General features: G+C 41.9%; 1 protein-coding gene across 1 annotated transcript in view; it reads right to left on the reverse strand.

Annotated features, from left to right (window-relative positions):
* LOC134675249 (protein polybromo-1) overlaps positions 1-16,464 on the reverse strand; it is a 46,035-nt gene that overhangs the window by 18,920 nt on the left and 10,651 nt on the right. Inside the window, exons 13-25 of the mRNA XM_063533467.1 lie at positions 16,211-16,309; positions 15,247-15,405; positions 14,697-14,903; positions 13,237-13,416; positions 10,324-10,472; positions 9,182-9,300; positions 7,898-8,011; positions 7,375-7,541; positions 6,636-6,702; positions 6,065-6,170; positions 4,974-5,107; positions 4,017-4,127; positions 2,885-3,005 (exon numbers count right to left, since the gene is read on the reverse strand). Of these exons, the coding sequence (XP_063389537.1) occupies positions 2,885-3,005; positions 4,017-4,127; positions 4,974-5,107; positions 6,065-6,170; positions 6,636-6,702; positions 7,375-7,541; positions 7,898-8,011; positions 9,182-9,300; positions 10,324-10,472; positions 13,237-13,416; positions 14,697-14,903; positions 15,247-15,405; positions 16,211-16,309 (1,733 nt within the window). The remainder of the gene's footprint in view (positions 1-2,884; positions 3,006-4,016; positions 4,128-4,973; positions 5,108-6,064; positions 6,171-6,635; positions 6,703-7,374; positions 7,542-7,897; positions 8,012-9,181; positions 9,301-10,323; positions 10,473-13,236; positions 13,417-14,696; positions 14,904-15,246; positions 15,406-16,210; positions 16,310-16,464) is intronic.

The following is a 16,464-nucleotide window of genomic DNA, read 5'->3' on the forward strand; positions in this document are numbered from 1 at the left end:
TTGTGGCAGCAGTTCGTTTTTTTGAGGGTCACAGTTCTAACCTAACCTAACCCACTTTTGTGGCAGCAGTTCGTTTTTTCGAGGGTCACAGTTCTAACCTAACCTAACCCACTTTTGTGGCAGCAGTTCGTTTTTTCGAGGGTCACAGTTCTAACCTAACCTAACCCACTTTTGTGGCAACAGTTCGTTACCATTCATTATGGAAAGTAATTGTTATGATAATTGATCAATAGGAAAAGTAACTGTTATGATAATAGAGTATTAGGGCAATAGCCATTAGGTCAAAACAGTTAGAGCATGTTATTTTATGCCAAACATTGTTAGGGATTTCGAAAATATGGTAAAATACTTTAGGGATCTTGATAGTTATGGTATAAATGCTTAGGTCAAATGATTCTTAGGCTAACCATTACATTATGGAAAATAATCGTTATGACAATTGATCGTTAGGGCATGTGCCGATTAGGACAAACCAGTTAGAGCAAGTGACTTTAGGACAAACGTTGTTAGGGATTCAGAATGACACCCCTCATAGAGCATTCCACCAGACTGAAGCAGATATTTATCTGAGAGTTAATTTGTGGCTTTCCGTCACAGAGGGTCCTTGTGTTTCAAATGCAATAAGGGTGTTTCCATCTGAAATTCTAAAAGAAAACGTCCTTATTGCAGATGAAGCATAAATGACCCTTCTCTGATGGAAGGCCACATTTTTCAAAGCTAAACCATGCCATGTCACCAGACAAAAATCAATTTCCTAGAATACTCAGACGTACTAAAACATTGCGTTAGTAGACGAGGCTGTAGTAGAATTAATTTTCTATCCATGATATCCGAACGAAATAGGGATACTTAAAACAAATTATTTCACACTGACACTGTGCATGAAATAAAGCACTAGATAATTTTAAGCAAAACGTAGATAGCCGTTATTTTAAACACAATTTTTATTTAATAAATCGAAATATAAAAAGTAGCTAAATTGACCGTAACGTCACTATACTCGTTTTCAATTAGGATTGTTCATTTTTTTTCAAATGTTCTATTTCGAAAACCATTTCGAGATATAAGGTTTTTAAACAGTTTCCGACATTTGCTGCGATATAATAATTGAGGATTGAAGATATTTCAACAAATATCCTTATGACCTTAGTTTGAGCTTCTCCTGGGCTGAATATAAAGTCATTGCATAATAAAAGTTATCGAACCATAGTAAATAAATCCGTCACTCACGTATTGTCAAAGTTATCATTGTCATCGATTGTCATAACAAAATTTTTCAGTTAAACCGCTGCGCTTGTTTGTTACAATTTGATTTATAATTAATACCTAAACAGTAGATTTCATTGCTTAATAATATATCAAAAACCTTGTTCCTATGTGTGGGAATGATTCACAAAAATAATAGTTCGAATCCACGAAGACCTACGACGTGAAAGATGGTGCCGTGAATTAAACTTGGAATACCTGCCTACTTCACGTGTTACACACAGTATTGCTGTGAGAATCACGTTGATGTAAGTATAAAATTAATATTAATTTACTACAATTAAGTATTTAAAAGCTCACTTTATTGGTAGGGTCGTGGTATCTATTTATTTTTTGTGGTAATGTAGCCAGAGTATCTAAAGGCAAACCGTTAAACAGAGATGGTGCCTACTAGAAAGAAGGAATATACAAGAATACATAGCCATACTCAAAATTCAGCCTGAAACTGCTTTAAAACGATATAATTTCTAATTTCCAGGTACATGTTGCAGTTCAAGCTGCTGATATCATGGTGGACAAGACTTAATAAAGAGTTGTGAATAATAAAACATGTTTTTGTTTACCTACTTTTTTATTAATTTGGGAAATATGTTATATATGTTTCCAAAAAAAATAGTAACTTTACATTAAATGTATGTTTATCATGTTTTGCACGAGCATCTGACAATGATGGCTTCTTGTTGACCATCCAGAAGAGAAGTGTATGGTTTGTTATTTACTCTGTTCCCAGGCATTATTTACGGTCGTAAAGTATTACGACGATTAATAATTAATATGACGTTCGTTTCAATACAAAATGCTCAACTTTGTTCTGGGCCCAAGTGCAGTTACATATCTCACAGCTGTATCTAAATAGGAATCACGATGACCTGAAATAATAGGATATAATTAGCAAAATTGGCATGTTCCTAATATAGTAGTATAAGTATGTAGTACAATATCCAAACAATGGTGACAAGCCGGTAGAAAGCACCCACTGGGTGCTAAGCTACCTTTAGCAATGGACGCTTGTAACGATTTTATGAATCCAATCTTCTTACAAATCGAATCAGTTAAAATATGTATATATGATGTAGGTATAACTTACATTTGTATTTTTGCTCCCTTGATTTCAGCCAAGTTATGGTTGGAGTTGGATGCTATATGGATACATACTCCAATAAAACTAAGTTATATTATATAACTTAGGCAGATTTCTGGAATCAGCTTTCTCAAATTTATAGCATGGGTATTTTAAAATTAATGATTCAAAATAAACGAGTTTTCCATTCCAGACGATTGTTATTTATGTGTTATTTATAGAAACACGTGACACTGACATTGTCGACAGGTGACATTACAATCAATTGACAATGACAACTATTTTTTTAATGCTTGTTGTTGCTTGTGCATTATCCTAATCAGCCGACGACATGTAATTTACGAGAAGTCGTATCTCATATTTTCAATAAATTATAAATATTCAACCGAGCCACGAATTACTAAATCATTCAAATTGGTATCTTAAATTAACCTATATTTTCAGAAAATAAAATAAAAATGGGGGTCTAAAAAAAATGAACAATCCTAATTAGTTTAACACGAATTTCAATCACTTTCAAGTGGTTTGTGTACGTACCCCCAGAGAGCGGCGTAGCTGGTGACGCCAGTGACGACTCATCTAGCGAGTTCTCGAGCAACATCTCCACGTCTTGGCCGATCGTAGTGTTGATGAGATTCGTGAACTGCGGCTTCGTGTCCTGGTGATAACGATATTAACCATTATTAATGCATTAATAACGCAAGGAAAGGAAATACATCCCTATATCTCCCACAGTGTATTGAACTTTATTTCAAAGTGATAGGGTTTAATTTCTGACACATTCAGGGCCACGTGCACCATTCCACGACACAAGTAGAACGTGTTTCACTCACCATGGAGTCGACGCCAGCGCCAGCGGCCCGCGCAGCCGCGGGAAGTAGTAGATCTGGTACCATCGACACAAGTAGAACGTGTCTCACTCACCATGGAGTCGATGTGCACGGGGTTGAAGGCGGGCTGCTTGGGCGTGAAGCTGTGCACCTCCTGCGGCGACGCCAGCGCCGGCGGCCCGCGCAGCCGCGGGAAGTAGTAGATCTGGTACCATCGACACAAGTAGAACGTGTTTCACTCACCATGGAGTCGATGTGCACGGGGTTGAAGGCGGGCTGCTTGGGCGTGAAGCTGTGCACCTCCTGCGGCGACGCCAGCGCCGGCGGCCCGCGCAGCCGCGGGAAGTAGTAGATCTGGTACCATCGACACAAGTAGAACGTGTTTCACTCACCATGGAGTCGATGTGCACGGGGTTGAAGGCGGGCTGCTTGGGCGTGAAGCTGTGCACCTCCTGCGGCGACGCCAGCGCCGGCGGCCCGCGCAGCCGCGGGAAGTAGTAGATCTGGTACCATCGACACAAGTAGAACGTGTTTCACTCACCATGGAGTCGATGTGCACGGGGTTGAAGGCGGGCTGCTTGGGCGTGAAGCTGTGCACCTCCTGCGGCGACGCCAGCGCCGGCGGCCCGCGCAGCCGCGGGAAGTAGTAGATCTGGTACCATCGACACAAGTAGAACGTGTTTCACTCACCATGGAGTCGATGTGCACGGGGTTGAAGGCGGGCTGCTTGGGCGTGAAGCTGTGCACCTCCTGCGGCGACGCCAGCGCCGGCGGCCCGCGCAGCCGCGGGCAGTAGTAGACCTGGTACCATCGACACAAGTAGACCGTGTCTCACTCACCATGGAGTCGATGTGCACGGGGTTGAAGGCGGGCTGCTTGGGCGTGAAGCTGTGCACCTCCTGCGGCGACGCCAGCGCCGGCGGCCCGCGCAGCCGCGGGAAGTAGTAGATCTGTGGACGTAACACAAACACTTACTACACAGATCATCATCATAATTGTGTCGCTTAACTTCAAACTCGGGTAAATCCATTCGGCCCTCTCAGCAAATATTTACCCTATTACCTTTTCTTAATACCAAAATCGCATAACCTGATAGATGGATTTACTCGAGTTTGAAGTTAAGCGACTCAATTTTACTACTTAATTTTACAGTGCATTGGTGTTAGCTGTAATGCTGTAAAAAAAATTATTTCAATAAATATCAAATATCATCGTCATATCAGCCAGAGGACGTCCACTGCTGGACATAGGCCTCTCCCAAAGAGTGCCACAATGACTGGTCTTGCGCCACCCGCATCCACCGGTCTACCGCGACCTTTACCAGGTCATCAGTCCACCTTCTACCGGTCTACCCACGCTGCGCCCACAACACGGATACTTGCAGTGGCAAGATATTAGGGACGGCAGCAAGACGGCAGTCTATATCGGCAGAAGGGATGCTGAGAAAGGGGCGGCTAGTAGTTACTACAGGGCCTGGGGCCTAGGGCGGCCAACACTGCAAATCAAAGAAAACTATCACGAATGATCAATAATATAATATAATTTAGCCTATATACGTCCCACTGCTGGGCACAGGCCTCCTCTCAAGCACGAGAGGGTTTGGGCTATAGTCCCCACGCTAGCCCAATGCGGATTGGGGACTTCACATACACCTTTGAATTTCTTCGCAGATGTATGCAGGTTTCAAAATAGGCCAAATATGATCACATAATTTCTGGACGATCCCTAAGGTAAAAACAATGACATTATATCGCGGTAGACCCGTTTGTGTAATGAAATCAAAGAGTTATCCTTACCTCATCGACAGTGACGTCCTTGGTGTGCTCGAACTTGCGAAGCCCCGCGGTCAGCTTGCGCGCGATTCTGTTCGACTCGTCGTACAGAGATTCGCACACGAACACGTCGTTCTCTGAGATCTCCGTCGGACGACCTGTCAACGTTAATACAGTTAGACCAAGAAAAGTCTGCAACGATTTAGATAGCACACGCAGTGCAAGTGTTACTTACACGTCACAATTTCATAGAAGTTTGACGTTTAAAATAACACTTGGACTGCGTGTTCTATCAAAATCGTTGCAGAGTTTTCTTGGTCTAAATCTATAGTCGTGTTTTTGGCATTAGAAAAAGACTACGCGATATTGACATGTCTTTTAATTGAAAAACGCTTTTGGAAAATCAGTAACTATTACTTATGAAAGCAAAAGAATATAAATAATCGTATATGATTCATAATTGTTACATATTTGCCGGGACATATTTTTCAAAAGTGCTTTTCAATAAAAAGACACGTCAATGCTTACTCTGTTTTTCCGATGCTTAAAAAACGAACTATATACGAGTTTCCTACAGTCACATATTTCTGATATTTAGTAATTCGTCTTAATAATGCATACATTATTTGGTACGAAAAATAATAATCACTCACGAAGCATCTTACGTTTCCTGTCGCAAAAGCACCCATAACGCTCGCGGCATTGTCACGTTTGTCAGTTAGAGCCACCCCTCACTAGCGTCTCCCGAGCGTCAGCGTCTAGTTAACTCTATGGCTGCTGTTCGACGCAACGTTGGCGCAACTGCGCAGCGACGCAATTTTCTATAGCGCTGGTTAGAAGCCGACGCTCAAAAGACGATAAGTGTGGGTCGGTCCTTATGTCGTGAAGATCATGAGAACAGTCCGTTAACTCCTTTCTTCCTGGTCATCTATACCAACCACCTATTTACATATATCCCCTTCAAAATGGACTAAAAAGTGTTTTATACACTACTGCACGCTTTTATTACTAAACATTGTATAATTAATAAAAATATAAAAATTGTATAATTAATAAAATTTGTGACACAAAGGGTTAAAAGGGGTACAGAAACGGAAACATGTTGTCATACGTACATTTGAGGTAATCATCGTAGTCGAGCACTGCGCACTTTCCCACGATGCCCACCAGTGGGCTGGTGTCATGCATGGTCGTCAGGAGCACCTCTTGCTTGTAGAACGGCTGAAATATACAAACATTTTCAACACTTTTCTATGCACAACGTGTTATTGTGTGCGTACCTTTGGGGCTGTCCATAAATAACGTCATCGATTTTTGACCCCCCCCCCCCTAAATTCATCCAAAAATCATGCTTCGAATGACCCCGTTTCCTCCTACGTCATGCTACCATCATCCGATGTCCAGACCCCCCCCCCCCCTAATTTGAAATGACGTAATTTATGAATAGTCCCCTTGGTACCATCGGCCACACTGTTAACTGACAATTCGTAAACCTTATTACAAAAGGCATAAGGTCCACCGATGGACAGTTAAGTGTGTTGCCGTTTGTACAATATATATACGAGTCAAAATGAAAACTAAGTTTTTCCAGTATACCTTTTTATTTATATGCTTTTATAATGATTATATCTTCAAGTAGTAATCGTTGTATCAGTGTGTGATGTTCTTTTTTATTAATTTACTCACTTTGTTGATGATGTTGGCTACTTCTGCGGGGAAGATGAGGAACGGGCCACGGAAATAGCATTTGTTGCTGAAAGAAATTACAAAATGAATTACATAAGACATTTTGACTATTTTTAAATATATTTACAATTAAACTAGTTAAATTAGATTCAAAACTTGAAATTATTCATTGTTACAAACCAAATCATTCCTTTAAAAAGTAATTGCATTTTACCATTAATGGGTGCACCCCAAAATGTTAAAATGTTAATCGAAGAAAACGCTAAAATATAAGGTTGACATAATCTGGCAAATCAATTCAAATTCTGGCAAGTCAGTATCAAAAGACACGACATTATGAATTTCTATGGCAGACCGGCAATTCCTGCCTACATTTTTCTAATTCGCCGCCTTTTTTTACTAACGTAGTCGCCTGTCTTGACTACGTAGTAGACTGTGTTGTATTGTAGTGAGTTGTATAAGTAAGACTTACTCGCCGGTCTCCCAGATGGTGTCGACCTGTGCGATCATCTGCTTGCCGCCGTCCGTGACTACTTAAACGTAGTCGCCTGTCTTGACTACGTAGTAGACTGTGTTGTAGTGAGTTGTATAAGTAAGACTTACTCGCCAGTCTCCCAGATGGTGTCGACCTGTGCGATCATCTGCTTGCCGCCATCCGTGACTACGTAAACGTAGTCGCCTGTCTTGACTACCTAGTAGACTGTGTTGTATTGTAGTGAGTTGTATAAGTAAGACTTACTCGCCGGTCTCCCAGATGGTGTCGACCTGTGCGATCATCTGCTTGCCGCCGTCCGTGACTACGTATACGTAGTCGCCTGTCTTGATGACTCCGGAGCAGACTGTGTTGTATTGCTCGTAGTATGTGTTCTCATCATCGGTGCCGAGAGGATTGTACATCACCACGTCCTAGACAACACATAATAATATTAGAATATTATATTATTAAGATTAGAATACTAGTTTCTGCCCGCAGAATGATGATGATGATTGATAAGAACTCTAGACCGAGTTAAGAACAATTATTTCATGCAACCGATGTTGCCAAAAATGCGGGGGTGCGCGGGACGAGGTGAGCGAAGTCCCGTGCCGTGATTAGTCCGTTCAAAGACACGGACGTCACACAAAGACACTTTCGACTCGAACATCGAGTAAAATTACCGTATACGTGGCAGAGGGGGTAGCGCGACTATGCTAAGTCTGGAGGATGTTTTGTCTGTGTATACAGTAGTAGGTAGAATATACATAGAAAATCAGTAACTTACGGGTCTCTCTTTTTCCTGCACGTTCTCGAGGACCTCCAATTCGGCCAGTTCGTCCTTATGCTTCTCGACGCGTTCGCGGAACACGGACACCGTCCGGTTGGGCTCGAGGGGCACCTACAACAAATCAATACTCCATAGAGAAATACATTACTCAAAAAAAACGTAGTAAAAATCACAATCGTGACACGTTTGCTGCGGCAACGGGTAATTCCGGCCCGATGCAGTACGAGTACGTTCAATTGCATATAACAAAATGCCGCAGCGAAAGTGTCAAAAGTAGACTCGGCTGTTGCTGTCTTTATTCTATGAAATCAGTGGTCCAAGCTGCATTCCTCTAGGGTGCAAAGACATTTGATGCAAGTTTTAAGAGCCAACAGGCGTGGTCATTTCTCCATAGAAACGTACTCGAATGTTTCTTCCGTGGGTTTTGATGCTAGAGCAATGATTTTTTCAACACAGATTAATTCTGTCAATATCTGTGTCGGACCATTTTGCTTTTTTTGATATTTTTTGTTTTTTAAGGCGCTAGAGCCCTTCAAAAATGGCCAAAATGGCCTAATTGACTATGCCGCAATGAGAGGCGTAGTATTCAAAACTGATATCAATTAGCCAAAAAAGCAAAACGGTCCGACACAGATAATTTCAAAATCATTTAGATTTCCAAGTTTGGTTAGGATTGGTTAAGACGAAACAGGAGCTGAGTTTTAAACATTTTAGGCAAATATACCCGTCTCGCTAACGGAAGCGGCTCCTAAAACTAGTGCGATAAGGACAAGGCGAAAAGTCCTGCGTAAAAAACTCAGAAATCGAGGTTTCGTACTCCTCTGTTTCCTCCTCCAAAACTTAACCAATCGTAACCAAATTTGGAAATCTAAATGATTATGAAATTATCTGTGTCGGACCGTTTTGATTTTTTGGCTAATTGATATTAGTTTTTAATACCACGGCTCTCATTGCGCCATAGTCAATTAGGCCATTTTGGCCATTTTTGAAGGGCTCTAGCGCCTTAAAAAACAAAAATATCAAAAAAAGCAAAACGGTCCAACACAGATATTGACAATATTAATCTGTGTTGAAAAAATCATTGCTCTAGCTTCAAAAACCACGGAGGAAAACGAGGAGTACGTTTGTATGGAGGAATGACCACTCCTGTTGGCTCTTAAGTTTTGGAGGAAGAAACAGTCGAGTACGAAACCTAAATTTTTGAGATTTTTACGCGGGATTTTTCGCCTTGTCTTTGTCGCACTAGTTTTAGGAGCCGCTTCCGTTGAATTTCCTACTCACCTCTCTTGGCACCAGCGTCGCTTCTTTCTCGGCTCCCTCCCACACCTTGATTTTCTTGAACCAGCGATGCTTGGAGTTGTAACGGCTCTCGCACACATACACATCCTTGTCGGCGTAACCTGAATTAAGAAAACAATGTATGTATTCTATGTATATTATTAATACTTTGAATCTAAATAATTTCTTGGTAATTTTATAAAGAAGGGAGTGGACAAAGCCTGACTCGACAAGCTAAGGGTGGTATTCGAACTGTCCAATTTCTTGGCCCAATGTGCATTGAGTCTCACTCTGTCATTAAGCAAAATGTGAGACGTAAATACGCAAGAAATTGGGCAGGTGGTGGAATACCACCCTGAGGCACAATAGGTTTCGTTGCAGCGCTTCTTGCCCTCCTGATTTGCGCTTCACATTGTATAATAATATATTCCGCCTGGTACTCTCTTCCCGTCTTTTCTAGGTCACCTAACTGACACAAGCCTACGTCATCATGCGACAGCGCTATATGACAATATGCGATAGCGCTATATATAGCGGCCATGTTATTGTGACGCAGGCTTGTGTCACTCTGGGAAGAGAAGACCATGTTTTATTAGACTATGGCGCTTCACCTGTGGCACTGGCAGATGTGACAAGAGATGTCGTACTGGCCGCGTAGCCAACATGTCGATCGCTTACGCTCCGTAGCGATCGAAACGCAACTGTCACTGTCGCTCTAATAAGGAAGATTGATAGAGAGACACAAAGCATTTCGTTGTCGAAGGGATAGCGATTGTCATCTTGGCCAGGCCGGCTGACACCTTAAATTAGCTAACAAACGACCGGTCTGGGCTAGTGGGTAGCTGGGTAATGACTCTGCCTGTGAAGCCGATGGTGCTGGGTTCGAATCTCAGTAAGGGCATTTATTTGTGTGATGAACACAAATATTTGTTCCTGAGTCATGGGTGTTTCCTATCTATATAAGTATGTATATAATCACCTAGCACCCATAGTACAAGCTTTGCTTAGTTTGGGGCTAGGTGGATCTGTGTAAGATGTCCCCTAATATTATTTATTTTATACCTAAAAAATCTCGCCACGTACTCGTAGTTCATTACAAAGCCGTAGCTTTCAAAGAACTTTTTTTTTGTAAAAAATGTGCTAACCTTCGGGCCGGAACTTGAAGTACTCCTTGACGTTCATGACGTAGCAATGGCCAGCGATCTGGTCAAGGGGGATGTTGCGGAAGGTTTCCGTTTTGAACACCTCCTGCTGGAGGAACTTGCGCGTGCGCACGTGGAACGTCTCGTGAGGCCTGCCGAAGGAATATGTGTTATAATTATTGTGGCTTGGGTCTATCCTTAATTAGTGTATATTATAAGTTTTATTTGACCCTTTTCCAGGCCGCACCACACTACAAGGTTTTTCCAAATAAGGGGTCATCCATTAATTACATCACACGTTTAGGGGGAGGGAGGGCGTCAAGAAAATGTGACATATTGTGACATGGGGGAGGGGGGAGACACAAACTTTATGACGTCACTTTAGCTTCATCAGTAACCGAAAATTTATTTAAATTATTTTATTCGCTGTACATTTAAAAAACAAGTTTTTAAAACGATAATCGTTTTCATTCGTTTAATTTTCTTTCCTAAGCAGTTTTGGGTTATAAAATTACAAATATTTACATCGTCAAAAATGTTTTGATAAAATATTAATATTACTTAGGTACTTACTTAATTCGATTTGGCGATTTCGTAGAAAAAATGTGACGTCACTCTAGGGGGGAGGGGTTTGCCATATGTGACCAAGTGTGATAAGGAGGGGGAGGGGTCAAAAAACCTAGAAATTCGTGTGACGTAATTAATGGATGACCCTAATGCAAATATATTAAAATGTATGTAGATATAATTAAATAACTAACCTACAAAACTTAAACTATATCTAAAAATAAATAAAACTAAACTTAAAATAAATGATTACAAAATATCCACCTGCGGCATGGTGCCGTAGATGCTGGCAGCATTTCCTCGCTGTAACGCAATACTTATTCTTTGCGCGAGGAAGCTGCCAGATCTACGGTCACCGGTGGCGTCAGCTATTCTTTTTGATAGATCCTTAAAAAGGCTGGACGCGTTCGGACCCCACGGGCCAAGGGTCTCGACACCAAAAGGTACGAAATTATATTCGGGGCCGAGACCCCTATATGTATGCAGAATTGATGGTTCATTTGACCGTAGTTCTGTAGAAAGCGACCAACTAATAATAATGATAATAGACCGGGAGATAGTGACACATTTTACTGGGTCATTTGTACCAGTATGGCGGTTCGTCAGGGGTCTAAGTACGTAATGAACGAAATAAAAATGATGGTCATAGCGCTGGTACCGGCGGCCCAATCGCGTGGGCGTTAGTCGAACGTGTCGGATAAAATACGAGTGTCGAACGATTTGTTCCACAAAAATCCTCGTATTTTCCGATAGTCCATAAAAAAGAAGTAGGCGGTAGCGTAATGCCATACTTCTCCGGTGTGACTTACAGCCCGCCATACTGAGGCGAACACATTAATTAAAAAAAAACAATTCAATCATTTGTGCCAAGCTAATTTTTGCACAGGTGATCATCGTCGAAGCAGCCATTCATCACCATGCCATACTCTTCGGATGGTTCCAAATGGCCGCCATACCGCCGCAAGGGAGTTAATTTTTCTTTTTATTGCTAAACGATTTGTACCATCTTGAATTTTTTTTCAAGACTTTCTGTGTGATCATAAATGGAAATCTCAGAATGCCATACCTGTAGGAGGTGGCAAATGTGTACAATTTTTTTTTTAATTTCAAGTATGGTGCCCCTTTTTCCCCCTATTAGAAGTATGGCAAATATAATAATGGTCACATTGCATCATATAATTTCCAAAAATCCAAATGCCATACTGGTACAAATCGTCAAAATTTTTTTTTTTGCTTTAAGTCTTGGCTTAAGTCTCACAGTCGTCCGCCCCGTAGTTATAATCTGGAATAATTTTTTTTAGGTATAATTGTATCCAAACAAAGAGAATATGATGATGCCATGCTGTAAAAAATAATTTTACGTATACATAGTCGTATTTTTGAAACGTGTCGATTAAATAAGTTTTTCAAGTATGGCAGCACTATTTCCGCCTACTATAAGTATGGCAATTATAATAACGGTCACATTTTCTCAAATACTTTCCAAAAATTTAAATGCAATACTGGTACAAATCGTTTAGCAAAAAAAAAAAACGTTAACTCCCTCGCGGCGGTAGTGCGGCCATTTGGAACCGTCCGAAGAGTATGGCATGATGATGTCCATGAATGGCTGCTCGACGATGATCACCTGTGCAAAAATTAGCTTGGCACAAATGGTTGAATTGTTTTTTTTTAATTAATGTGTTCGCCTCAGTATGGCGGGCTGTAAGTCACACCGGAGAAGTATGGCATTAGGCTACCGCCTACTTCTTTTTTATGGACTGCCGGAAAATACGAGGGTTTTTGTGGAACAAATCGTTCGACACTCGTATTTTATCCGACACGTTCGACTAACGCCCACGCGATTGGGCCGCCGGTACCAGCGCTATGACCATCATTTTTCTTTCCTTCATTACGTACTTAGACCCCTGACGAACCGCCATACTGGTACAAATGACCCAGTAGAATGTGTCACTATCTCCCGGTCTATAAGAACTATGTAACAGCTAAAATGTTGATTGGACGATCATTGTCCCAATAGTCGTTTCGTGAACGGTCTAATAGCGAAGAATCTCGACCAACATCCGAGAGACTATTGCTAGGTGATTGGATCAAGCGTCAGATGCAGAAGGCGGTGATCTTGGACACGGCGCGGATAGTCCGCCGGTTCCTCTCTCTGCGGCCCTGACCACCGGCAGCTTGGCCCTGCCCCGCTGCCGGCGGCACCCTAGGTTAGGTTTTTTTTATAATGTGTTTATATGTATTTTTTATTGTTTTGTGTTTTTATATTTTACTTTTATATTCATATTATAAATAACCTAACTTAAGACGAAAAATATATAAAGAGAAGTATAATAAAATGGTACTCACCGGAAGTAAACGTTGGCATACATCATGGGCACTCCGTCGCTATTGGTCCAGATCCGCACGGCCTGCACGATGGCGGGCTCCTTGTTGGTTTTATCGGGCTGCACATACAGGAAGTCGCCCTTGTCGTACTTGGTCTGCGGCTGAGGGGCGCCCGCTGGCATTGACTCGTCCGTGCTTGACCTGTGGATGTATAATGGAGTTGGCAACTGACAAAGGTTTACATACATGGCGCCATAATAGCTTGCCCCTTTTTTATGAAATTTGGCAGGCTTAACGGCATCTGGCATCCAGAGCATAAAATTCCATTAAATAAACAAAATTTTGATACAATTCTAAAGAGTGACAGGGCAAGCTATGCTGGTGCCATCTGCTAAATACTTTGACCAGCCAACCCCATTGCTATAATATGACTGTTTTTTTAAAAGTGTATTTTGAGCTTTGATCACAAATATCAGTGTATGTATACCCTAAAAGTTGTCTTTCAACTAAAAAACAACTATAATAGGTAACAGTTAAACTACTATGGAGTACTTTTTAATCTTTTTATTGTTGCATGCTCTGACTTCTTACTGAATTGAAATGTTCATTATACCATGATTTAGTCTACTCTAATAAGGCACCAAAGAAGGCCCAGTTAGCACCAAAGAAAGATTCAAAATGTCATATAAGTGTGAGTGGGTTTAAATTTTGTACTAGTACCATAGAAAAACATTTCAAGTTCGTATTATAAAAATAACGATGAGCCTTCTTTGGCGCAGGTACCTTCTCAATGTATTGAACAAAAGACATCAACGAGTCTGTCACCCAACAGAACCGCACTTCTTAAGAAAGAGACCTGGTATCATCCTCCTCATCATTCTCCTGTAGCATCTTGCACTGCTTGAGTAACTCCACGCTGGTGGTGAGTATGTCTTTAGTACAGGACAACGCAGGCGACGTGAGCGTGTCCTTGCAGAGCTGGTCGCGGGGGGTGATGAAGGTTTGGTCACATACCTGGTGTCATCCTCCTCATCATTCTCCTGGAGCATCTTGCACTGCTTGAGTAACTCCACGCTGGTGGTGAGTATGTCTTTAGTGAAGGACAGCGCGGGTGACGTCAGCGTGTCCTTGTAGAGCTGGTCGCGGTGGGCGATGAAGGTTTGGTCACATACCTGGTGTCATCCTCCTCATCATTCTCCTGGAGCATCTTGCACTGCTTGAGCAACTCCACGCTGGTGGTATGTCGTTAGTGAAGGACAGCGCGGGTGACGTCAGCGTGTCCTTGCAGAGCTGGTCTCGGTGGGTGATGAAGGTTTGTTCACATACCTGGTGTCATCCTCCTCATCATTCTCCTGGAGCATCTTGCACTGCTTGAGTAACTCCACGCTGGTGGTGAGTATGTCTTTAGTGAAGGACAGCGCGGGGGACGTCAGCGTGTCCTTGCAGAGGTCGCGGTGGGTGATGAAGGTTTGTTCACATACCTGGTGTCATCCTCCTCATCATTCTCCTGGAGCATCTTGCACTGCTTGAGTAACTCCACGCTGGTGGTGAGTATGTCTTTAGTGAAGGACAGCGCGGGTGACGTCAGCGTGTCCTTGCAGAGCTGGTCGCGGTGGGTGATGAAGAAGGTTTGCAGTTCAACGGAGTCTTCGAAAATCTGGCTGTCTGTGCGCGATAGGCGACGAGCTCTGAAACAATTAATGTTTGTAGCTGTAATATTAAGAAATAAGGTGATCATTATTGGTGAAAACCTGACTAGATAACTAGTTGTCCATTATCTTGTACGGACAAGAAGTCTAGGCCACACAGGAGCGAACTGACAATGGCAATATTTGTTTCTGATATAGGGCACAACGTGGCATGACAGACCCTCCAACGTGGTACGTGAACTGTGAGGGCAGAATCTCAAGTGTATGTAAGTTGTAAGTTTTCGATTTAGGCCACAAGATCAAAATATTTGATTTGTTCCCAAAGTTGTGTCTGAGTGACACCTGCAAAACTAGACCTTATTGTTACTGTGCTATAGTTTACCTTTCAAAGACGGCGAACATGTCTTGTTGGAAGTGATCAAGCCGACGGTATAGGCCTCGGTCCAGACGACGCTTGACAAGATCGAGGGAGATGCCGCGAACGCGGACGCCATTGTTTTCGTCGTGTTCCGGTAGTTCTGCCATACTGTCAGAGTAGCATCTGCAAAAAAATAAATATGAAGCTATCTAAAGAAAAACCAGTCATATGCGAGTCGGACTCGCGTACGAAGGGTATGATTACGCAAGAAACGGAAAATTTATAATTATCTCCCTAAAGAGCTGAAGGAATTGGACCTACAAGAATTTAAATCAAAACTATTTAGATGGTGTTTAGAAAAACCGGGCAAGTGCGAGTCGGACTCGCGCACGAAGGGTTCCGTACCATAATGAAAAAAAAACGGAAAAAAAAAGAAAAAAAAAACGGTCACCCATCCAAGTACTGACTACGCCCGACGTTGTTTAACTTTGTTCAAAAATCACGTTTGTTGTATGGGAGCCACATTTAAATCTTTATTTTATTCTGTTTTTAGTATTTGTTGTTATAGCGACAATAAAAATATATTTTCTGGGAAAATTTCAACTGTCTAGCTATCACGATTCATGAGATACAGCCTGGTGACAGACAAACGGAAACAGAAAGACGGACAGTGGAGTCTTAGTAATAGGGTCCCGTTTTTACCCTTTGGGTACGGAACCCTAAAAAACCACGTAAGATTTTTGCATGAGAATATAGACGACCGCAAGTCGCTTTAAACCGCCGCTTCTGATACGAATTGTAGTGATAGAACATAATAAAAAGAATGTATTTTGAAAAGATGTGTCCCACTGAGTTTCTTGCCGGTCACATATGGGGATACCCTCCTCGGATTTAAACCTTCTCGGGCCGTTGTTAGGGTTAGAGCCGGTATAGCTTTATTTGAAGTTCATAAGTGCATTGTAATTGAAAAATAAACTATCTTTATTACCTGCCCTCTTCATCCTGATGGTTGTAGACAGAGGTGAACAGGTTCAGGAGCAGTTCTTGCACGGCCGCCGGCACGTCAGGCGGTGCGTCATCGTCTTCCCTGTAAAAATACATGACGGTTTGAAAATTAACAGTCGTAATCAAGCAACCTTTACGACAATATGTTTCAAGATCAAAGAAGAATATCTGTTTGATTAAAAAATTCACGAAGTATTCAAAAGCTGCCACAAATTAGAGCTGCCGTGTGGAAATTTA

The sequence above is a fragment of the Cydia fagiglandana genome, chromosome 21 (genome assembly GCF_963556715.1).
Source record: "Cydia fagiglandana chromosome 21, ilCydFagi1.1, whole genome shotgun sequence".
NCBI lineage: Eukaryota > Metazoa > Arthropoda > Insecta > Lepidoptera > Tortricidae > Cydia > Cydia fagiglandana.